General features: G+C 38.7%; 2 protein-coding genes across 2 annotated transcripts in view; both read right to left on the reverse strand.

The window, feature by feature from the left end:
• LOC135112913 (titin-like) overlaps positions 1 to 23,159 on the reverse strand; it is a 190,835-nt gene that overhangs the window by 67,288 nt on the left and 100,388 nt on the right. Inside the window, exons 67-69 of the mRNA XM_064027865.1 lie at positions 22,442 to 22,571; positions 20,793 to 21,779; positions 20,134 to 20,217 (exon numbers count right to left, since the gene is read on the reverse strand). Of these exons, the coding sequence (XP_063883935.1) occupies positions 20,134 to 20,217; positions 20,793 to 21,779; positions 22,442 to 22,571 (1,201 nt within the window). The remainder of the gene's footprint in view (positions 1 to 20,133; positions 20,218 to 20,792; positions 21,780 to 22,441; positions 22,572 to 23,159) is intronic.
• LOC135112503 (mucin-2-like) lies at positions 17 to 18,933 on the reverse strand. Its single transcript, XM_064026918.1, has 2 exons — positions 93 to 18,933; positions 17 to 37 (listed from the first exon to the last, which is right to left on the reverse strand). The coding sequence occupies exons 1-2, from the start codon at positions 18,585 to 18,587 to the stop codon at positions 17 to 19; spliced, it is 18,516 nt and encodes a 6,171-aa protein (XP_063882988.1). The 5' UTR covers positions 18,588 to 18,933.

Genomic DNA, 23,159 nt, shown 5'->3' on the forward strand with positions numbered 1-23,159 from the left:
TCACATATTTCCTCAATCATTTCTTTAACTTGTGTCTCTATAATATTTGTTTTTTCAACCCTAGGGGTTTCAGAAACTTCCTCCTCTGTGACCTCCTCTGTGTGTTCTGTGATAGGTTTCTTTGTTTTAGGTTTGTGTTTGAGTTTTGGTGTCTTTTTGTCTTCCTCTGTTTTGGGTGTTGGTTCTAGCTTTTCAGGAACAGGTGTTGGCATTTCCTCAACAGAAGTAAGTGTGGGTTTCTCCTCAACTGTAAGAGGTGTGGGTTTTTGTTCATCTTTGACTAGTTTTCGTTTTTCCTCTGGTTTTGTTTTCTCTGGAATAGATGTTAGTTGTGTTTCAAGTACTTCTATAATTTCTTCAATCTCTGTTACTGTGGTATCTGTTTCTTCAACCTTAGGGGTTTCAGAGACTTCCTCCTCAGTGACCTCCTCTGTGTGTTCTGTGACAAGTTTCTTTGTTTTAGGTTTGTGTTTAGGTTTGGGTGTCTTTTTGTCTTCCTTTGTTTTGGGTGTTGGTTCTGGCTGTTCAGGAACAGGTGTTGATTTTTCCTCAACAGGAGTAGGTGTGGGTTTCTCCTCAACTGTAATAGGTGTGGGTTTTTGTTCATCTTTGAGTGGTTTTGGTTTTGTTTTTTCGTCTGGTTTTGGTTTCTTAGGTGTATGTGCTGGTTGTGTCTCATGTATTTCTTGAATTTCTTCAATCTCTGTTACTGTAACATCTGTTTCTTCAACCATAGGGGTTTCAGAAACTTCCTCTTTAGTGTGTTCTGTGACAGGTTTCATCGGTTTGGGTTTGGATTTGAGTTTTGGTGTCTTTTTGTCTTCCTCTATTTTGGGTGTTGGTTCAAGCTGTTCAGGAACTGGTGTTGGCTTTTCCTCTACAGGAGTAGGTGTGGGTTTCTCCTCAACTGTAAAAGGTGTAGGTTTTTGTTCATCTTTGTCTGGTTTTGGTTTTGGTTTTGTGACTGGTTTTTGTTTTGTTTGAGTAGGTGTTGGTTTTTCTTCCAGTTTTAGTGTCTCTGGAACAGGTGTTTCATGTGTTTCTATAATTTCTTCAGTCTGTGTAACTGTAATATCTGCTTCCTTAACCTTTGGAGTTTTAGAAATTTCTTCATCAGTGACCTCCTCTGTGTGTTCTGTGATAGGTTTCTTTGTTTTGGGTTTGAGTTTGAGTTTTGGTGTCTTTTTGTCTTCCTCTGTTCTGGGTGTTGGTTCTGGTTGTTCAGGAACAGGTGTTAGCTTTTCCTCAACAGGAGTAGGTGTGGGTTTCTCCTCAACTGTAAGAGGTGTGGGTTTTTGTTCATCTTTGACTGGTTTTAGTGTTGGTTTCTTAGGGGTTGGTATAGGTTGTGTATCATGTACTTTTGTAATTTCTTCACTATGTGTAACTGTAACATCTTTATCTTTAACTTTAGGGAATTCACAAATGTCATCCTCAGTGACCTCCTCTGTGTGTTCTGTGACAGGTTTCTTTGTTTTGGGTTTGGGTTTGAGTTTTGGTGTCTTTTTGTCGGACTCTGTTTTGGGTGTTGATTCTGGCTGTTCAACAACAGGTGTTGGCTTTTCCTTAACAGGAGTAGGTGTGGGTTTCTCCTCAATAGTAAGAGGTGTGGGTTTTTCATCTCTGACTGGTTTTGGTTTTTCTTTAAGATGAGTAAATGTGTCAACTGTAAAAGGTGTGAGTTTTTCTTCATCTTTGAGTGGTTTATGTTTTTCTACTGGTTTTGGTTTCTTAGGTGTTAACTGTGTCTCATGTACTTCTTTAATTTCTTCAGTCTGTGTGACTGTGATGTCTGTTTCTTCAACCTTAGGGGTTTCAGAAACTTCCTCCTCAGCGACCTCCTCTGTGTGTTCTGTGACAGTTTTCTTTGTTTTGGGTTTGTGCTTGAGTTTGGGTGTCTTTTTGTCTTCCTCTGTTTTGGGTACTGGTTCTGACTGTTCAGGACTAGGTGTTGGCTTTTCTTCAATAGTAGTAGGTGTGGGTTTCTCCTCAACTGTAAGAGGTGTGGGTTTTTGTTCATCTTTGACTAGTTTTGGTTTCATTACTGGTGTTGGTGTCTTAGGTGTAGGTGTTGGCTGTGTCTCGTATACCTCTTTAATTTCTTCAGTTTCTGTAATTGTAACTTCTGTTTCTTTAACCTCAGGAATTTTAGATATTTCTTTCTCTGTGTGTTCTGTGACAGTTTCCTCTGTTTTAGGTTTGTGTTTGAGTTTTGGTGTCTTTCTGTCTTCTGTTTTGTGTGTTGTTTCTGGCTGTTCAGTAACGGGTGCTGGTTTTTCCTCAACAGGAGTAGGTGTGGGTTTTTCCTCAACTGTAAGAGGTATAGGTTTTTGTTCATCTTTGACTGGTTTTGATGTTGGTTTCTTATGTTTTGGTATAGGTTGTGTATCATGTATTTCTGTAATTTCTTCAATATGTGTAACTGTAACATCTTCATCTTCAACCTTAGGGGTTTTAGAAACCTCATCTTCAATGACCTCTTCTGTGTGTTTTGTGACCATTTTCTTTGTTTTGGGTTTGCTTTTGAGTCTGGGTGTCTTGTCATCTTCCTCCGTTTTGTGTGTTGTTTCTGGCTGTTCAGTAACAGGTGTTGGTTTTTCCTCAACAGGAGTAGGTGTGGGTTTCTCCTCAACTGTAAGAGGTGTGGGTTTTTGTTCATCTTTGACTGGTTTTGGTGTTGGTTTCTTAGGGGATGGTATGGGTTGTGTATCATGTATTTCTGTAATTTCTTCAATATGTGTAACTGTAACATCTTTATCTTCAACCTTAGGGGTTTCAGAAACCTCATCCTCAGTGACCTTCTTTGTGTGTTCTGTGACAGTTTTCTTTGTTTTGGGTTTGTGTTTGAGTTTTGGTGTCTTTTTGTCAGGCTCTGTTTTGGGTATAGGTTCTGGCAGTTCAGGAACAGGTGTTGGCTTTTCCTCAACAGGAGTAGGTGTGGGTTTCTCTTCAACTGTATGAGGTGTGGGTTTTTGTTCATCTTTAACTGGTTTTGGTTTTTCTATTGATTTTGGTTTCATAGGTGTAGGTGTTGGCTGTGTCTCACCTATATCTGTAATTTCTTCAATTTTTGTAATTTTAACTTCTGTTTCTTCAGTGTTAGGGACTTCTGAAACTTCTGTGTGTTTTGCAACAGATATCTTTGTTTTGGGTTTGTGTTTAAGTTTGAGTGTCTTTTTGTCTTCCTCTGTTTTGGGTGTTGGTTCTGGCTGTTCAGGAACAGGCATTGGCTTTTCCTCAACAGGAGTAGATGTGGATTTCTGCTCAACTGCAAGAGGTGTGGGTTTTTGTTCATCTTTGACTGGTTTTGGTTTCTCTGCTAGTGTTGGTGTTTTTGGTGTAGGTGTTGGCTGTGTCTCATATACTTCTTTAATTTTTTCTGTGTTTGTAATTGTAACTTGAGTTTCTTCATCCTCAGGAATTTCAGAAACTTCCTCCTTAATGTGTTCTGTGAGTGTTTTCATTGTTTTGGGTTTGTATTTGGCTGGCTTTTCTTCTATTGGAGGTGTGTGTTTTTCCTGAACTGTAAGAGGAATAGGTTTTTGTTTATCTGTGGCTGGTGTTAGTTTAGGTGTTTCATGGGAAGGTGTTGTCTGTGTGTCTGCTTCTTCTGTAATCTCTTCAATCTGTATTATTGTAATGTCTGTTTCTTCTACTTTAGGAGCCTCAGGAACTTCCTCCTCAGTGAACTCCTCTGTGTGTTTAGTGTCAGGTTTCTTTGTTTTGGGTTTGGGTTTTGGTCTGGGTGTCTTTTTGTCTTCCGGTGTTGTAGGTGCTGGCTGTGGTTCTTTTGTGGTTAGTGTTGATTTTTCCTCAACAGAAGGTGTGGGTGTTTGTTTATCTTTTACTAGTGTAAATATTTGTTTTTCTGCTGGTTTTGGTTTTTCTGGAACAGGTGTTAATTGTATGTCTTCTGTGATATCCCTAATCTGTGTATCTGTAACACTTCTTTCTTCATCTTTAAGGGTTTCAGAAACTATCTTGTCAGTGACTTCTTCTGTGTGTTCTGTAACTATTTTCTTTTTGGATTTTGTCTTTGGCTTTGTTTTAGGTGTCTCTTTGTCTTGTATTTCTGGTGTTGGTTCAGACTGTTCTGGTGCATATATGGGTGTTGTTTCAGTTGGAGTAGGTCTGTCATCATCTGAAAGAAGTGTTGGTGTTTCTTGATCTGGAAGTAGTATAGGTGTTTGCTCTGACTGGTCTGTGGGATGTGAGTGAATGATTTCTTCTGTGTCCTCAGCCTGTGTATGTGTTACTTCTTGATCAATCTTAGATGTCAATGGAATTTCAGTGACATCCTCTGTGTGTTCAGTGTCTGTTTTGCTTGTTTTTGGTTTTGTTTTGCATTTATATGTAGGTGTCTTTTTATCTTTGTTCATTTTCGGTGATGTATATGGTTCTGTGGGAGTAGGTGTTGGTGTTTCCTCAACTGGTGTTGGTTGTATTTTTGAAACATGATGTGGTTTTTGTTCTTCTATAGGTGTGTGTATTTCGAGAACCTCCTCTGTGATCTGTGTGACTATTACATCTTTCTGTTCATCTTTAGGTGTCTTATGAAGTTTCTCAATGATGTCTTCTAAGGGTTGAGTTTTCTCAGGTCTGTGTTCATGTGTTGGTTTGAGTGTCTTTTTGTGTTTCTGTGGCTTAGGTGTTGGTTCTAACTTTGGTGCTAATGGTGTTTCTTCCACTGGCTGGAGTGTCTCATGTGTGTTGTCTTGGGTTAGTGTTAATGTTGGCTTCTGTTCATGTTTGGGTGGTGTTGGCTGTGATTCATCTGGAGCTTGTGTTGGTACAGATTTTTCATCCAGAGAAGATGTTTCGGGTTTGTGGGGGGTAGGTGTTGGTTGTGTTTCACGAGTTTCCTCCTTAACTTCTTCAGGTTCTGTAGGTGTTTTATCTTTATCTTTTATATGCTGTGTAGTTGTTTTACCTGTTTTGGGTCTGTGTTTAGATTTCAGTGTCTTCTTATCTTTGTCTGGTGTAGGTGCTGGTTCTGGTTCTACAAAAGGTGTTGGTGTTTCCTCATCAGGTGTGTATTTCTCCTCAACTGTACTAGATTTGGGTATTTCTTTCCCATCTGTTAATGGTCTTTCCTCTCCTACTTTTTCAGTTTGTGTATGTGTAGTATCTGTGTGTTCAACATCTGGAATTTCTGAAACCTCCATAGTGTCTTCTGTATATTCAATGACACCTTGCTTTGTTTTATGATTAATTCTGGGTTTGGGTTTGTGTGTTGGTTTGTCTTCCTTAGTCTGTGGTTCTATTGTTTTTGTCTCTTCAGGCAATGGTTTTTCCTCAACTGAAAGAGATGTAGGTTGTTTTTCATGTGGTTTTGGTGTTGCTTCTGGTGTGTCTTTGGATGGTGTTGGAGGTGGGTATGGGTGTTCTGGTGCTGGTGTTGGTGTATTCTTTTCTTGAAGGATATGTACTGATTTTGGTGTTTCATGAGTTGGTGTTGGCTGTGTTTCAGGAATTTGGTCTTCCGTGTCTTTAATTGGTGTAGGTGTGGTAGGTGTGAGTTCAGGAACCTCCTCTTTTGTTTCCTGTTGTGTTTCACCTGTAACAATTTTCTTTGTTTTGGGTTTAGGCTTGTGTTTAGGTTTAGGTGTTTTCTTTTCCTTTTTCTCTATCTCTGGCGTTAGTTCTAACTCTTCAGGTGTAGAGACTGGTTTATCCTCATCTGATACTGTTAGTTGTGTTTCTTCATCCCTATCTGGTTTTGGTGTTGGTATTTCTACATGTTTAAGTTCTGGTTTGTCAGAAGATGGTACTTTTATTTGTTCAGTAACCTCCTCGTGTGAGTCTGTAATATCTATCTGGTCAACCTTAGGAGCCTCATAATCCCTTTCACTGACCTCTTTTGTGTGCTGTGTAATAGTCTTCTCTGTTCTGGGTTTGTGTTTTGGCTTGACTGTCTTTTTGTCTTTGTCTGTTTTGGGTGTTGGCTCATACTGTTTAAGTGTTGATTGTTCTCCTTCAGGAGTAGGTGTGGATTCCTCCTCAGATGTAAGAGGTGTGGGTTTTTGTTCCTCTTTGATTAGTTCTGGTGTATGTTGTTCATCGTATGTAGGTTTTTTAGGTATTGGTGTTGCTTGTTTGGTTTCCTCAACCTGTGTAAGTTTCTTAGGTGTTGGTGTCACTTGTTTTGTAGCCTCAACCTGTGTAACTGTTTCTTCTATGTGTTCTGTTTCAGGAGACTTAAAAACCTCTTCTTCCTCCTCTTTCTCCTCACTGACCTCATGTGTATGTTTAGGAGTAGTTTTCTTTGTTTTGGGTTTTGGTTTGGGTGTCTTTTTGTCTTTTTCTAACTTAGATGTTGGGATTAGCTGCATTGTATCAGGTGATGTTTCTTTGACAGGTGTTTTATTATCTGGCTTTTGTTCATCTATGACTGGTTTTGATGTTAGTTGTTCTCTTGTTCTTAGTGTTTCTTGGGCAAGTGTTGGTTGTGTTTCAGGAATGTCTTTATGTATCTTTTCACCCTGTGTAACTGTAACATCCGTCTCCTCATATATTTCCTTAGTCTTGGGAGTCTCAGATGCTACTTCCTCTGGTATGTCTTTTGTGTGTTTTGTGACTGTTCTCTTTGTTTTGGGTTTTATTTTTGGTTTGTGAGTAGGTGTGGAGGTTTTAGTATCTTCCTTTGTTTCTACTGGTGGCTGTATGTCTTCTGGAGTTGGTATTTGTGTTGGTGTGACTCCAGGTGGAGTTGGTTTTTCATCAGCTGAAAAAGGTGTTGACTTTTTATATTTGGTTTGTGTTGTTAGTTGTGGCTCCTCACGAGCTGGTGTTGGTGTTGGTTTTTGTTTGTCTCTGACTAATTCTGGTGTTGGTGTTGGTTTTTGTTCATCTGTGACTGATTTTGCTGTTGGTGTTGGTTTTTGTTCATCTGTGATTGATTTTGGTGTTGGTTTTTGTTCATCTGTGATTGATTCTGGTATTGGTGTTGGTTTTTGTTCATCTGTGATTGATTCTGGTGTTAGTGTTGGTTTTTGTTCATATGTGATTGATTCTGGTGTTGGTGTTGGTTTTTGTTCATCTGTGACTGATTCTGGTGTTGGTGTTGGTTTTTGTTCATCTGTGACTGATTCTGGTATTGGTGTTGGTTTTTGTTTATTTGTGATTGATTCTGGTGTTGGTTTTTGTTCATCTGTGACTGATTCTGGTGTTGGTGTTGGTTTTTGTTCATCTGTGATTAATTCTGGTGTTGATTTTTGTTGATCTGTGATTGATTCTGGTGTTGGTTTTTGTTCGTCTGTGACTGATTCTGGTGTTGGTTTTTGTTCATCTGTGACTGATTCCAGTGTTTGTGTTGGTTTTTGTTCATCTGTGACTGATTCTGGTGTTGATGTTGGTTTTTGTTCATCTGTGACTGATTCTGGTGTTGGTGTTGGTTTTTGTTCATCTGTGACTGCTTTTGGTGTTGGTGTTGGTTTTTGTTCATCTGTGGCTGATTCTGGTGTTGGTGTTGGTTTTTGTTCATCTGTGACTGATTCTGGTGTTGGTTTTTGTTCGTCTGTGACTGATTCTGGTGTTGGTTTTTGTTCATCTGTGACTGATTCCAGTGTTTGTGTTGGTTTTTGTTCATCTGTGACTGATTCTGGTGTTGATGTTGGTTTTTGTTCATCTGTGACTGATTCTGGTGTTGGTGTTGGTTTTTGTTCATCTGTGACTGCTTTTGGTGTTGGTGTTGGTTTTTGTTCATCTGTGGCTGATTCTGGTGTTGGTGTTGGTTTTTGTTCATCTGTGACTGATTCTGGTATTGGTGTTGGTTTTTGTTTATTTGTGATTGATTCTGGTGTTGGTTTTTGTTCATCTGTGACTGATTCTGGTGTTGGTGTTGGTTTTTGTTCATCTGTGGCTGATTCTGGTGTTGGTGTTGGTTTTTGTTCATCTGTGACTGATTCTGGTATTGGTGTTGGTTTTTGTTTATTTGTGATTGATTCTGGTGTTGGTTTTTGTTCATTTGTGACTGATTCTGGTGTTGGTTTTTGTTCACCTGTGATTGTTGTTGGTGTTAGTTTATGTTTGGTTGGTGGTGTTGGTTGTGGTTTCTTGGGAGTTGGTTTTTGTTCATGTGTGACTGTTTCTGATGTTGATTTTGGTTTATATTTTGTTGGTGTTGTTGGTTGTGGCTCTGAAACTGGTATTGGTCTTTGTTCACTTGTTTCTGGTGTTGGTGTTTTTGGTTGTGGCTCCTCAGCAGCTGGTGTTGGTGTTGACTTTTGTTCATCTGTGATAGCTTCTGGTGTTGGTGATAGTTTTTGTTTGTCTCTAGTTCTCTCTGGTGTTAGTGTTAGCTTATATTTAGTTGGTGTTGTTGGTTGTGGCTCCTCTGGAGCTGGTATTGGTGTTAGTTTTTGTTCATCTGTGATTGTTTCTGGTGTTTGTGTTACCTTTTGTTCATCTGTGACTAATTCTGGTGTTAGTTTTGGTTCATCTGTGACTAATTCTGGTGTTGATTTTGGTTCATCTGTGACTGATTCTGGTGTTGGTTTTGGTTCATCTGGGATTGATTCTGGTGTTGGTTTTGGTCTATATCTGGTTGGTGTTGATGGTAATCTTTGTTCAACTGTGACTGTTTCTGGTGTTGGTGTTGGTTTTTGTTTATCTGTGACTGATTCTGGTGTTGGTGTTGGTTTTTGGTCATCTGTGACTGATTTTGGTGTTGGTGTTGGTTTTTGTTCATCTGTGATTGATTCTGGTGTTGGTGTTGATTTTTGTTCATCTGTGACTGATTCTGGTGTTGGTGTTGGTTTTTGTTCATCTGTGATTGATTCTGGTGTTGGTGTTGATTTTTGTTTATCTGTGATTGATTCTGGTGTTGGTGATGGTTTTTGTTCACCTGTGGCTGATTTTGGTGTTGGTGTTGGTTTTTGTTTATCTGTGACTGATTCTGGTTTTGGTTTTTGTTCATCTGTGATTGATTCTGGTGTTGGTTTTTGTTCATCTGTGACTGATTCTGGTGTTGGTTTTTGTTCATCTGTGACTGATTCTGATGTTGGTTTTTGTTCATTTGTGACTGATTCTAGTGTTGTTGTTGGTTTTTGTTTGTCTGTTGTTGGTTGTAGCTCTTCAGGAGATGGTGTTGGTGTTGGTTTTTGTTCATCTGTGATTAATTTTGGCACTTTTTGTTTCTCCTTAGTAAGTGTTGGTTGTGGCTCCTCTGAAACTGATGTTAGAGCTGGTGTTGGTTTATATGTAGGTGTTGGTTTTGGTTTGTCATGGGTGTTTGTCAGCTGTTTGTCAGTTATTCCCTGTGTAACTTCCTCAACTTGTGTAACATCTGTTGCTTCAATTATAGGAATCTCAGGAAACTCTGTGTGTTCAGGGATTCTCTTCCTACTTTTAGGTTTGCCTTTGGGTTTAAATATAGGTTCCTCTTTCCCTGTCTTGGGTGTCAGCTCTCTCTGTTGTGTAAGAGGTGTTGGTGTTGGTTTTTCCTCTAGAGAAGGTGCTGATTGCGTCTCATGAACCTTTGTCAAGTCTTCAGTTAGTTTATCTATAACTTTAGTGTATTCAGCTAATGATGGCTCAGAAACCTTATCTTGTGTTTCCTGTTCTACATCTGTGGTCAATTTCTCTGCCATTGGTTTGTCTTTTGCTATGGGTTTGCATGTCTTTTTGTCTTTGCCTGTCTTTGGAACAAGTGCTGGTTTGTCTTTAACTGTTGGTGAGAGAGGTATTGTTACTTGTTCATCTCTAACTAGTTTAATCTCATCTTTGGTTGGTGTTGTGGGTTTTTGTTTGTCACAGATAGGAGTTGGTTGTGTTTTGTGTATTTGTTCTTCAGTCTTTCTAATCTGTGTGAGTGTAACTTCTGTATGGTCATCCTCATGGGCCCTATAAACCTCCTCAGTGAGCTTTGGATGTTCCTGGACAGTTTCCGCTGTTTTGGGTTGCATTTTTGGCCTAAATCTTTTGTGTTTGTCTGTCTTTGGCAATGTTTCATGTGTTTCAGGTATTTCAGGTGTAGGTTCCTCATCAGCAGATGTGGTATGTGTTTCAGGTGTATGTTCTTCATCAATAGGTGTTGGCTGCATTTTGGGTGTTTTAGGAGTAGGTTCTTCATCAGTGAGTGTTGGGTATGTTTCATGTGTTTCAGATGTAAGCCTTTTATCAGCAGGTGTTGGGTGTGTTTGTTGTGTTTCAGGTGTAGGTTTTTCATCAGTGGGTGTTGGGTGTGTTTCATGTTTGTCCTCCTTAATATCTTCAACAATATGAGCTTCTGTGGGTGTAGTGGAAATTTCCTCTGTTTGTGGCTTAGTTTTGTGTGTGGGTTTCCATGTCTCTTTGTCTTTCTTTGGCTTTGGTGTTGGCAGTGTCTCTTTGGGTGTTTCCTCAATTGCAGTAGGTTTTTTCTCAACTGAAAGAGGTGTAGATTGTTGTTCATCTTTGGGTGATTTTAGTGTTGGTTTTGTTTTGTGTTCTGTTAGTGTTGGTATTGAGTGTGTCTCATCTAGTGCTAGTGTAGGTGATAATTCTTCAATATGTGTAAGTGTAGAGCCAGTGTGTTCAATTTCAGAAGTTTTAGAAGACAACTCTTCTGTGCTATCGTGTGTGTATTTTGTGATAGTTTTCCTTGTCTTAGGGACACATCTGACTATCTTCGTGTCTTCTGTCTCTACTGATGTGGGCTCTTTGGGAACTGTTCGTCTCTCAATCTGTGTTTGTTCAACTTGTTTTTGCTTTCGCATGGGTTTCAGTTTGTATCTGGCTAATACTGGTGTTGGTTGTGGTTGTTCTAGACTTTGTGTTAATGTGGGTTTCTTGATAAATGTTGGCTTTAGTTTTTTAATAGCTAATGTTAACTGTGTTTCTAGTCCTTCAAATCTTCTATCCTGCAAAAGTTTAATACGTGCTTGCTCATCTTCAGGAACCCCAGAAACTTTTTTTGTGACCTTTGTATTTTCAGCAATAGTTTTCTCTACCTTTGGTTCATGTTCATATGTAACTGTCTCTCTGCCTTCCTCTATCTTACATGTTAGCTCTGGCTCTGACTCTACTGGACCATGTTCCCGTTTTTCTTCTGGTTGTGGTTTAAGTGTTTTTGTGTTTTCATGTGTCTGTGTTTCTGACCTATATGTTTTTGGAGCTGGTGTGACTGTTTCTGACTCTGGTTCTGTCTCTATTAGGATATGTACCTGCTTCTCTTCAGGTTGAGGCTTATATTTATCTGTGTCTTCATATGTTTGTGTTTTTGGAGATGATGTAAATGTTTCTGGGAATGAATCAGGTGTTGGGTAAGGTTTACCTTTAGCTGGTTTAGGTGTTGGTTTCAGAGTATCTTTAGGTGATGTACATGTTATCTGTGACTTATCTTGAGGTATTAGTGTTGGTTTGGCATCTTCTATTTTAGATTTATCTTTAGCTGGTTTACATGTTGGTTTCGGTGTCTCTTCAGGTTGTGTTTGTGTTATTTGTGACTTATCCTGAGGTGTTAGTGTTGACTCAATCTCCTTTGTTTTAGGCTTAGTTTTGTGTTTCAATCTGATAATCTTTTTGTATTCCTGTATGTGTGGTGTTTGTTGTGACCATGTGGGATGTGGTGTTGCTATGTCTTCCTGAACTAAAAGAGGGGATGACTCTCTATCTCTGACTGATGCTATCATTTGAGGAGGACTAAGTGAAGTATCTGTCTGTTCAAAGCTACTAATATCAATGTGTTTGGTAACTGGGGTTGGCTTGGTTTCAGGTTTGGGGGTAAGAAACTCCTTCTCTTCACCTGTCTTTGGTCCTGTCTCTGGTTGTGAGAGAGTTGCCATCAGTGTTTCCCTTAGTGTGTGTGTTGCCTGTTCTTTAGTTTCCATTTGTGTGACTGTTATCTTTGCATGTTCTACCTTGGGGATTTCATACACTTCACATTCAGTGATCCTCTCTCTATCAAAAGTGAAATGTTTGATGGCTATGAATCTAGGTTTGAATGTCTTTGTTTCTTCCTCTGTTTTTTGTGTTGGTTCTGATTCTTTAGAAGGTGTTGTTGGTTTATATTCAACTGGAGTCTGTGCTTCCTTGGCAAAAAGAGATGTTACTTGTTTATCTTCAGTGAGTTTGGATGCTGGTGTTGAGTCTCTTTGAGTTGCTTTGTCTTTATCAGGTATTGTTTTTTCTTCAAGTCTCTGTGTTTCATGTGTGGGTTTATCATGCATCACAAATTCCTGGGTATAAGTAACATCTCTTTTTTCAGCATGAGGAGTCCAAGAATCCTCCTCTGTATGCTCTGTAGCAAGTTTAGGTTTGAGTGTCTTTTTGTCTTTCTCTGCTTTTGGTATTGGTTTCTCCTCCACCTGACCAGGTTTGGGTTTCTCCTCAAGTGATGGTGGTGTTGATGTTTCCTTAGGAGTTGTGTCTGGTGTGTAAAGAGGATGTGTGTGTGTTTTACTTATGTGTGGTTTAGTTTCTTCTACCAGTGTAATTGTTGCATCTGTTTCCTCAGTTTTAGGAGACTCATAAACCTCATGCTCAGAGACTTTTTCAGTATATTCAGTGATAAATTTCTTGGATTTTAATGTCTGAGAATCCTTCTCCTCTGTGTGTTCTATGGCAGATTTAGATTTAGGTTTGAGTGTCATTTTGCCTTTCCCTGTTTCTGGTGTTGGTTTCTCTTCTACTTGGCCACCTTTGGATCTCTCCTCAAGTGCTGGACATGTTGATGTTTCTTTAGGTGCTGTCTCTGGTGTGTAAAGAGGATGTGTGTGTGTTTTACCTAGCTGTGGTTTAGTTTCTTCTACCAGTGTAATTGTAGCATCTGTTTCTTCAGCTTTAGGAGACTCATAAACCTCATGCTGAAGGATTTCCTTAGTATATTCAGGGATAAATTTCTTAGATTTTAATGTCTTTTTATCTTCTTCCATTTCAATCAATGAGTGTTTGGGATGCAATGTTGATTTCTCCTCAACAACTTCTGGTCTTAATTTATCCTCTGATATTGATATTTTAAGTTCTGGTTTATCAGGAATAGCTGTTGCATCCTTTTTATACATAACTGCATCTTTGGTTATTTTAACATGAAGAGTATGAGAATCCTTATCGTCATCTCCATGTTTTGTGGCAGGTGTCTTTGTTTTATGCCTAGGTTTGGACATCTGTCTGTCTTCCTCTGTCTTTTGTGTTGGTTTCTCCTGAGCTTCACTTGCTGTTGATTTGTCTATAACTGGAGTTAGTGTGGCAGTCTCTACAGGAGCTGTAACTGATTCATGTGTGAGCACTGCTTGTTTTTTAAATAACTGTGGTTGAATTTTTTCTCTTTGTATAACTACATTGCCTTTCTGTTCAACCTCACTAAACTCAATTGTATCTTCCTGGACATGTTTCCTTGTGGTGGGTTCAAGTGTAATTTTATCTCCTGTTTTTTGACCATGTTTTGGTTCTTTGGCAGCAGGTGTTATCTTGCTTTCAACTGGAGAGGGTTTTTCCTCCTGTGAGTGAGATGCTGGTTGCCTGAATCTGATTAATTTTGGTGCTGCTTGTGAGTCTGTTAAAGTTGTTGTTGGTTTGTCCTTCCAATGTAATGGTTTATCCTGTATTTTTTGTACTTCAAATCTGAGTGTATCCACAGTATGGCTAATGGCTGTTTCAAATGTCTCTTTTGTTTCCTCTACCTTAGTAACTTGAACTGTTTCTTCAACAAAAGAAGTCTGGAAATTCTCAACAGTAAGCTCCTCTGTGTGTTCTGTGAAAAGTGTATGTCTTTTGAGTTTATGAGTCTTTTTGTCTCCCTTGGTTTTTGGTTCTGTTTCCTCAAGCTGTGTTTGTTTATGTCCAACAGGAGCCATTTGTTCCTCAACTAAAAGAGATGGTGGTTGTTGTCTGTCTTTGTCTAATTTTAGTGATGGTTCTGAATCTTTTAGTTTTACAGTTTGCTTGTCTTTGTTGTCTTTGTCTGGTGTTTGTTTATCTTGTGATATTTGGGATTCATGTTTGGGTTCATCACAAATAGGAGTTGTTAAAAGTGTAAATGTTTCTGTCCCTTGTGTCTCTTTTATTGTGCCATCTGGGTGTTCATTGTGAGGTACCTGAGCATTCTCCTCTTCTTCCTCCTCTTTGTGTTCTGCAATAAGTGTCTGTGCTTTGAGTTTTGATTTAGGTTTAGGTCTGGGCATCTTCTTGTCCTTCCCTGCTTCAGATATTAGCTTTTCTTCCACTTTACTTGTTCTGGGTTTCTCCTCAACTAGTGTAAGTGCCTCTACTTCTCTAGGTGTTGCCTTCAACTTGTAAAGAGAAAGTGTGTGTGTTTTATCTACTAGTGGTTTTTCCTCTATTTGACTAGTTTGGGGTTTCTCTTCAATTAATGAAAGTGCCTTTGTTTCCCTAGACATCACCTTTGGCTTGTCAAGAGAAAGTGTGTGTATTATATCTATATGTGGTTTAATCTCTTCTGTCTGTGTAACTTCTGCATCAACCTTAGAAGACTCACAATGCTCATACTCAGCAACTTCATCTGTATATTCAGGGATGAGTTTCTCTGTCTTGGATCCAGGCTTTGTTCTCTTTTTATCTTTCTCTGTTTCAAGTGATGGTTTTCCTCTAATTGGTGTTGTTTCTGGTGTCTCCTCAACTGGTGTTTGTTTTTTCCTAATTGACATTGGTGCTGTTTCTTCTTGAACTGGTGTTAATATTGGTGTCTCCTGAACTAGTGTTGTTAGTTTTCCCTTAACTGGTGCTGTTGCTGGTGTTTCCTCAACTAACCTATGAGTTGGTTTCTCTATAACTGGTGAAGTTGTTGGTGTTTCCTCAACTGGTGTTTGTATAGGTGTCTCTCTAACTGGTGTTATGTCCTTAACAGATGCTGATATTGGTGTCTCCTGAACTGGTGTTAGCTTTCCCCTAACTGGTGTTGTTGCTTGTATCTCCTGAACTGATGTTGATACCAGTATCTCATCATATGGTGTTTGTTTTCTAACTTGAGTTACTGGTGATATTTCTTCTACTGGTGTTGGTGTTGCCGGTATTTCCTGAACTAGCCTAGATGTTTGTTTCTCCTTAACTGTTGGTGTCTCCTCAACTGATAATGGTTTTCCCATTACTGGTATTGTTGCTATTGTCTCCTGAACTGGTGTTGTTGTCGGTGTCTCCTGAAATGGTGTTGTTGTTGGTATCTCCTGAACTGGTATTGTTGTTGGTGGTGTCTCATGAACTGGTGTTGTTGGTGTCTCATGAACTAGTGCTAGTTTTCCAATAATTGGTGTTGTTGGTGTCTCCTGAACTGGTGCTAGTTTTCCCATAACTGGTGTTGATGCCTCCTGAATTAGTGTTATTGGTGGCGTCTCTTGAACTGGTAATACTGGTGTCTCCTGAACTGGTGCTGATTTTTCAATAAAGGGTGTTGTTGGTGTCTCCTCAATTGGTGCTGGTTTTCCCATAATTGATGTTGGTGTCTCCTGAATGGGTGTCTCCTCAAATGGTGTTTGTTTTCTCCTAACTGGTGTTTTTGCTAATGTTTCCTTTACTGGTGTTTCCTTAACTAGTAGTCTATGAGTTTGTTTTTTCCTAAATAGTGTTGTTTCTGGTGTCTCCTGAACTGGTGTTGGTTTTCCCATGACTAATGTTGTTTCTGGTGTTTCTTCAACTGGTGTTGGTTTTCCTTTAACTGGTGTTGGTTTTCCCCTTGGTATTGTTTCTGATGTCTCTTGAACTGGTGATGATAGTGGTGTTGGTTTTCTAACTAGAATTACTGCTGATGTTTCCTCTACTGATATTGGTGTTGCTGGTGTTTCCTGAACTGGTGTAGGAGTTGGTTTCACAATATCTGGTGTAAATGTTGATGTCTCCTCAACTGGAGCTGACTTTATCATAAGTGGTGTTGCCACTTGTGTCTCCTGAAATGGTGTTTCATCACATGGTGCTTGCATACTCCTAACTGCTGTTATTGGTAATGTTTCCTCTACTGGTATTTCCTGAACTGGTCTTTGGGTTGTTTTCCCATTAAATGGTGTTGTTGCTAGTATCTCCTGAACTGGTGCTGTTTTCTGGACAGGTGTTGATGCTAGTGTCTCCCTAACTGGTGCTGTTGTCTCCTGGACAAGTGCTGATGCTGGTGTCTCCCTAACTGGTGTTGTTGCTGATGTCTTATCAACTGGTGTTGGTTTCTCCCAGACTGGTGTTGTTGTTGTTGTCTTATCAACTGGTGTTAGTTTTTCCTTTGGTGATGTTTCTGGTGTCTCCTCAACTGGTGTTATTTCTGGTATCTTATCATCTGGTGTTGCTCCTGGTGTCTTATCAACTGATGTTTGCTTTCTCATTGTTGGTGTTGTTGCTGTTGTCTCCTCAACATGAAATAGTTTTTCCTTAATTGGTGCTGATCCTGGTGACTCCTGAATTGATGTTGATACTGGTGTCTCATCAACTGATGATTTTTTCCTGACTGATATTATTACTGGTATCTCCTGAACTAGTGTTGATTGTGATGTCTCCTCAAATGGTGTTTGTTTTTCCCTGACTAGTGGTGAACCTGGCATCTCATGAACTGGTGTTGTTCCTTGAGTTTCTTCAACTGATGTTGCCTCCTTAACTTGTGTCATTTCCTGAACGGATGTTGATACTGGTGTTTCCTTAACTTGTGTTGTTATTAGTGTTTCCTTAAATAATGTTGTTTTCTGATCTTGTGCTGATACTCGTGTTTCATCAAATGGTGATGGTTTTCTCTTTACTTGTGTTATTGTTGTTTTTTTCTGAACTGGTGTTGATTTTTCCCTAATTGGTGATAAACTTAACATCTCCTGAAGTGGCATATTTACTAGTGTCTCCTTATTTGATGTTGGTTTTCCCTTACCTAGTGTTGTTTCTAGTGTTTCCTGAAATGTTGTTGTTTCTGGTGTCTCCTCAGCTGGTGTTATTGTTGGGGTTTCCTTAACTGATGTTGGTTTTGTTTTAATTGAAATTGTTTCTGGAGTTTGGTGAATTGGTTTTGTTGGTGTCTTCTCAACTGGTGTTGGTTTTTCCCTAACTGGTGTTGATATTGATGTTTCCTCAACTGATGTTAGCTTTTTTCTGACTGGTACTGATGTTGGTGTTTCCTCAACTGGTATTGTTTCTGGTGTCTCCTCAACTGATATTGACACTGGTGTCTCCTCAACTGGTACTGACACTGGTGTCTCCTCAACTGGTGTAGGTTTTCCCCTAACTGATGTTGATACTAGTGGCTTCCTGACTGGTGTTGATATTGGGGTCTCTTTACCTGGTATTGTTTTTTCTTTAACTGGTGTTGTTGCTGGTGTCTCTTCAACTGGTGTTGGTTTCTCCCTTAATAGTAATGCTAGTGGTGTCTCCTCAACTGGAGATGGTTTTCCCAAAAATGGTGTTGATACTGGTGTCTCATCAATTGGTGTTGATTTTCCCCTAACTGGAGTCTCCTGAACTGGTGTTGCTTTTGCTGTCTCCTCAACTAGTGTTGATTTTTCCCTGACTGATATTGTTTCTTGTGTCTCCTCAAATGGTGTTGATAATGGTGTCTTTTTTACTGCTGTTGGTTTTCCCCTAACTGGTGTTGTTTCTAGTGTTAGTTTTTTCTTATTTGATGTTGATACTGGTGTCTTGTCAACTGGTGTCTCTTTAGCTGGTATTATGTCTAGTGTATCCTCAACTGGTGTTATTTCTGGTGTCTCCTGGATTGGTATTACTTCTAGTCTATCCTCATCTAGTATTATTTGTGGTGTCTCCTGAATTGGTGTTGTTTCTGGTTTCTCCTGATCTGGTGTTATTTTTCTTCTACCTAGCTCTGTCACTGGTTTTTCCTGGATTAGTGTTGATTCTGATGTCACCTGCACTGGTGTTGTTTTTGATGTCTCCTGAACTAATGCTATTTCTGATGTTTCTTGATCTGGTGCTGTTCTTCCTCTAACTGGCACTGTCACTAGTGTATCCTGAACTGGTATTGGTATTTCCTTAATTAGTGTTGCTATTTGCTCAACTGATGGTGACTGCCTTTCTTTAGATGATGGTGTAGGTTTTTCCACAAAGGGTGATGGTGTGCGTGTTTCCTCAAACAATTTTGGCGGTGGCTGTTCCTGATCTGATTCTAAGTTAAATTTTTCCTCATCTGTTACAATTTGTGTTTGGTCAATGTGTTTTGGCTTTGTTTTATCAACCTGCATCAGTGGCAGTGATGGTCTGCCCTTAAATGATGCCGATTTTTTGTTTTTCTCATCAGATTTTTTGTGAATTGGTATCATCCTATCTTCATCTAATAAAAGGAATGGCTCTGGTTCATGTGTTGCTGGTGTAGTGTGTTTTGGAATAGGTGTTGGTTTTGTGTGCTCAGAAATAAGTGTTGGTTTTGTGTGTTTGGGTGCTGGTGTTGGTTTTGCGTCTTCACTAATAGGTGTTCGTTTTTTGTGTCCATGAGTGGGTAATGGTTCTGTGTGTTCTGGAGTAAGTGTTGTTTTTGAGTGTTTGAGAATTTGTGTTGGCTTTTCATGTTCAGGTGTTGGCTCCATGTATTTAGGTGTTGGTTCAGACACTTTATGCAGAGCAAGCTTGTCTTCATCTTCAAAAAGTATGTGTTTTTTAGCTCTCTTTGGTGCAGATGTTAATCTATCTTCCAGAACATTAACTGGTTGTGTATCAGTTAGTGTTGTGAGTGTTGGCATTGTGTCTTCCTGGGTGGGTGTTGGTGTTGTGTCTGCTGAGGGAATGGGTTATCAGTGTTGAGATCCTAAATGTTTGACTTATTTTACTCAGGGAAAAGTGTGTTGTGAAATTTATATCTGAGGAAGTTAATTTTTCCCTAATATCTTAGTATGTAGAATTGTGTGTGCATGTTTAAAACTGATGTTGGTTCTATATATGTAATATATAATTCATGTTATTTTTTTCAGAATGAGGGACAAGTGCCCAATATGTGAGTAGAGAATTCAAGTTTGTGTATATCATAATAGTATTAATCCTACTAATATAATGCATGAGTTGAGAATATATCATTGTGTGAAAGTAACATTTCTTTGGATAAAATATAATCTAATATAATGAATATAAATGTGCAATTGTAAATATGTTATATATATATATATATATATATATATATATATATATATATATATATATATATATATATATATATATATATATATATATATATATATATATATAACTGGTATTTATTGTACTTTGTTTTTAGTTCAACATAAAAACAACACAAAAATGTAAAATAATAAGGTTAAATCATTACTGGGAAAGTTAAGTTGTGAACATATGCATGTATGTAAGTGTGTTCAAGAATGTGAATACTTATAATGTGTCAGACTCTAAAGTTTATGCCATGGGACTATTTTTATGTGCTTTTATCTCTTCATAATCACTAATAAATCTTTCAAAACTATAAACTACATGAGCATCTATAGTCTCTTTACATTAGCAGTCTGAGTCACAGCACAGACACATGTTTATATTTTGATGAACAGAAACACTGGGTGCTTATCAATGTTGTTCTTTTACCAGGACATTAAAATAATTTCAATAGCACATAAATATTAGTCTCCATGTCAGACAATATACAGAATTTTTGTTGATTCATGGAGGTATTAGTTATCTGTACATAAGACCTGGCTTGTGTTCTGTGTTCATATGGGGTATATATAATTAGTAACAAATAAAGATGTAGATATTTTGAACATGGTTAAGGACAATACTGGGGGAAAAAAAAGAAAACATAAAACACAAAGGTTAGCACATCAGAATCATCAAAATCTGTGGTGGTAATTTGACCACAGATCTTTCAGCTCCCATGTTACCCCACCATGACTGTTGCTGCTGACACCATAAGGATTACATACTCAACTGGGACCTCAACAGGCAACAGAGACAACAGGGAGTGAGGTACATGACACACTAATAGCAATCACAGGATCTGATGGTGTGATACATACTTCAAGCAAATCTGTAAAACTCACATATATATATGAAGTGGAACACTGATAAATTTTGGCACCTATGTGATTAGAAAGAATTCCAACCATCACGTGACTGCAGGAAACCAAAGGCAGCCTATATTCCACTCCTTGTTTCTTTTCTTGACTTTTATATTTTCTGCATTACTTTCAGCAGTACAGTTTGGTGAGGCAACATAACATTTTGAAGAGAAGTGCTGGAAATAACAGATGAATGGACTGAAGAGTTGAAAAGTAGGTACTGACTTACCTGATTTGACCTTGGATACCTTAATGGTCTTCTTCTCTTCCTCCTCGTGAATCACCTCTGTTGCCTCCTCTGTCGTCACTTTCTCTGTGGGTTGCATGCATGATGGTCAGCCTCTAGCTAACATACCACTCATCACAGGCCAACCTTCACTCTATCTAAGCACACATTTCATTCTGAACTATATCACTATAGGATGCATTTGACTTTATCTATATGACATTCATAGCTATAGGAAAAAAAAAATTGATCCAAGTACTGATCATCTAGATTTCTGCTAAATAATGGATATGTGTTTACTAGCAAATATTGGCTATACTGCTAAAAATTCAATAATTTTACATTTTCCTGACTCTCATACATGTTTATATTCTAAATCTAACCCAAAATTCTCATAACCTCACACCTCTGTTGACTTGTGAAATCACTGATCAAAGTAAAAAATATAAAAAAAATAAATCTAAAATATTAAAAAATGAATTCTTAAAAAAAATATACTCAGGTTTCTGAACCCCGAGTATCTAAAAAGATCTTAAAAACACAAGAAATATTCTACAGACACCAGTAACTAGTCCCTATCATTCTACAATGAGACACTGCAGAGACAAGACAAAATAGGACAGACTGGAGACTCAGAACACAACAAGGGAGCCAAATCTTACCATATTTAGCTTCTCGGTAAGCCTCCTCAACTAACACCTGAGCAACCATGACTGAGTGGCCATGTTTCTCCACAATGTTGATTAGTGGCTGCTGACTCTCGGGCTTCTTCAAGGCTGGGAGTTTTCCAGCCTCACAGAAAGCAATGATCTCTTCAGTCTCCACTCCTTGATTTATCATCTGAGAGACCTTGGTAAGTTCCTGAGTGGTGGAGGAGAACAAGCCCATCTCTCTGGGGACAATCTCCTTGAAGAGAGTGTCTGGCTTGATGTTCTTAGCGTGCTTCACCATGCGCAAGAAAGCTTTGAGGCCAACAGGGTGCTTCTTGGCCTGCTCCCGAGTCTCTTGAGCTAAAACAATGGACACATTCCTCTGGTGGCCAATGTGCTCACAAATTTTGACAAGTGCTGGTTGAATCTTGGGTTGGAGAAGAGTCTTAAACTCCCCAGCCCTGAACTTTGCCCAGATCTCATTGACTTTCACATTGCTCTTCAGCATTGTATGAATTTGTGATAGTTCCTGGATAACTTCCTTTTCCTCAAAGAACTGAGGAGCAATATCCTTGACAACCTCCTCACCCTTGATGGATGTCTCTGAAACTTTCACAAAACATTTCACACCAGGAATCTGGTTTGGAGCAAATTCATTGGGCTGTATGGCAGGATAGCGTTCCTCAAGAGTCACAGGAGCCTTCCAGTTGGTATAAACCTCTGCAACACAGCGTTCCTTGGCAGATGTAAAGACCTTAGTTTTCTTTTCTTCAACCAAGGGCTTCCAAGCCTTTTTTTTGGCTTCTTCAAGCTCCTTTTCAAGCTGGACTGAACGCTCCTGCTTCTCCACCTTCAGTCTTTCCATGGCTTCATGGTGTTCTTTCCTTAATTTTATAGCACGCTCTCTCTCCTTTTCTTTCATTTGCTCAGCAGCATGTTGGATGTGAACAGCTGCATACCTTTCATCATCAATCTTCAACTTCTCTTCGAAGGTCAGTTCTGAGATTAAGAAATTCAAAACTCTTTGTAGTTACTGCCTTAAAGGGTACTAAAACCAGAGCCAAGAGTTGGTGTTGTCAGGTTGTCAGTGTTTAGTGTCTCAGTATCAAGCATCAAACCACAACACAAGAGGCATAACTTAGCTGCTTCTCACAGCAATCACATGGAATGGAAACAGTTAAATATTTATAATCAAATTTGAGACCATGCCTCTTGTGTTGTACAGTGTAATAGGAAATAAAATGTTGTATCAGCATAATGATAAAATAATAATCATAATAATAAAATAGTAATGGTAATGATAGTAATAAGTGTAATAATAATAATAATGATAAATGTAATAATAATAGCAATAACATAAACAGAGCATTGTAATAAAGCTATTGCAGTTGTCAGGTTAAATGATATTCTTACAGCTGTTAATATTATTGCTGAAGCAATTAGCAGTAGGCAATTGGTTCTCTGAGCAGCAGCTTTCTTTCATTAGCATAAATGTAAAAATAAAATTTCAAAAGTAATTTAATTGCTGCTTAAATAATAAAATCATAATTGTCCTCAATACATATATACATAATACACACGCATGGTTTGGTGCAAGTCTTACATATGCATACAGAGAGGACACTGTGAGTTAAGGCCACAGAATGTTTGCTGGATCTCACCTGTCACTTCCAGTGTGGCTTTGGAGAAGATCTCTCCCTCAGAATTGACTGCACGGCAGGTGTATTCTCCCTTCATCTCAGGGCGCGCCTGAACCACCGTTAGCATTGCCTTGTCATTGCGGACTCTCATCTATGGCAAACACAACAGTGCAGGATGAGAACATCTTTACCAAACCACAGAAACCAACAACTTTTCATCAGATGCACAAAGCAATGCTGTATATTTCTTTTCTTCTATTCACCTGACATACAATCCTGATACTTATCTCTAATAGTGTTCATCAGCATGCATTACTGCATTACTAAACATGGCAAACACAGCAGACTGTCTCATGTACTACACGATAACAGCAAATTTGCTTGCTCTCTCTCTCTCTCTCTCTCTCTCTCTCTCTCACAAAATAATGTATATGTGATCTAATCGATCAGCATGCATAAATAAGACACCATTGTAAAATGTAACACTTTCACATACAATTGGACAACACCTTTGAGCTGCTTCTTCAAGCAGAGGAAAGCTTTCCAAAGAGACCAAAAGAAGAAAACAAAAGAAAAGAAAAAGAGGAAAATAGAGAAACATGGTCAGGATAAGAGATAAATTTGAAATATATCCATTTATAGCAACTTCCTCAGATCTAAAATGATCAATTTCAAGTATGTGTTCATGATCTTTTCATATGTCTTTATTTCACTGCACAAGAGCTCTGAGAAATAAGTG

The sequence above is a fragment of the Scylla paramamosain genome, chromosome 24 (assembly GCF_035594125.1).
Source record: "Scylla paramamosain isolate STU-SP2022 chromosome 24, ASM3559412v1, whole genome shotgun sequence".
Lineage (NCBI taxonomy): Eukaryota > Metazoa > Arthropoda > Malacostraca > Decapoda > Portunidae > Scylla > Scylla paramamosain.

Bases quoted from the DNA above. Each gene is read 5' to 3' on its own strand.
- LOC135112503 (XM_064026918.1), bottom strand. From the start codon at position 18,587: ATGCCAACACTCACAACACTAACTGATACACAACCAGTTAATGTTCTG. The intron at 38-92 runs GTCACAGAGGAG...CAAATATTATAG, and splicing joins TCACAGAACACACAGAGGAG to AGACACAAGTTAAAGAAATG.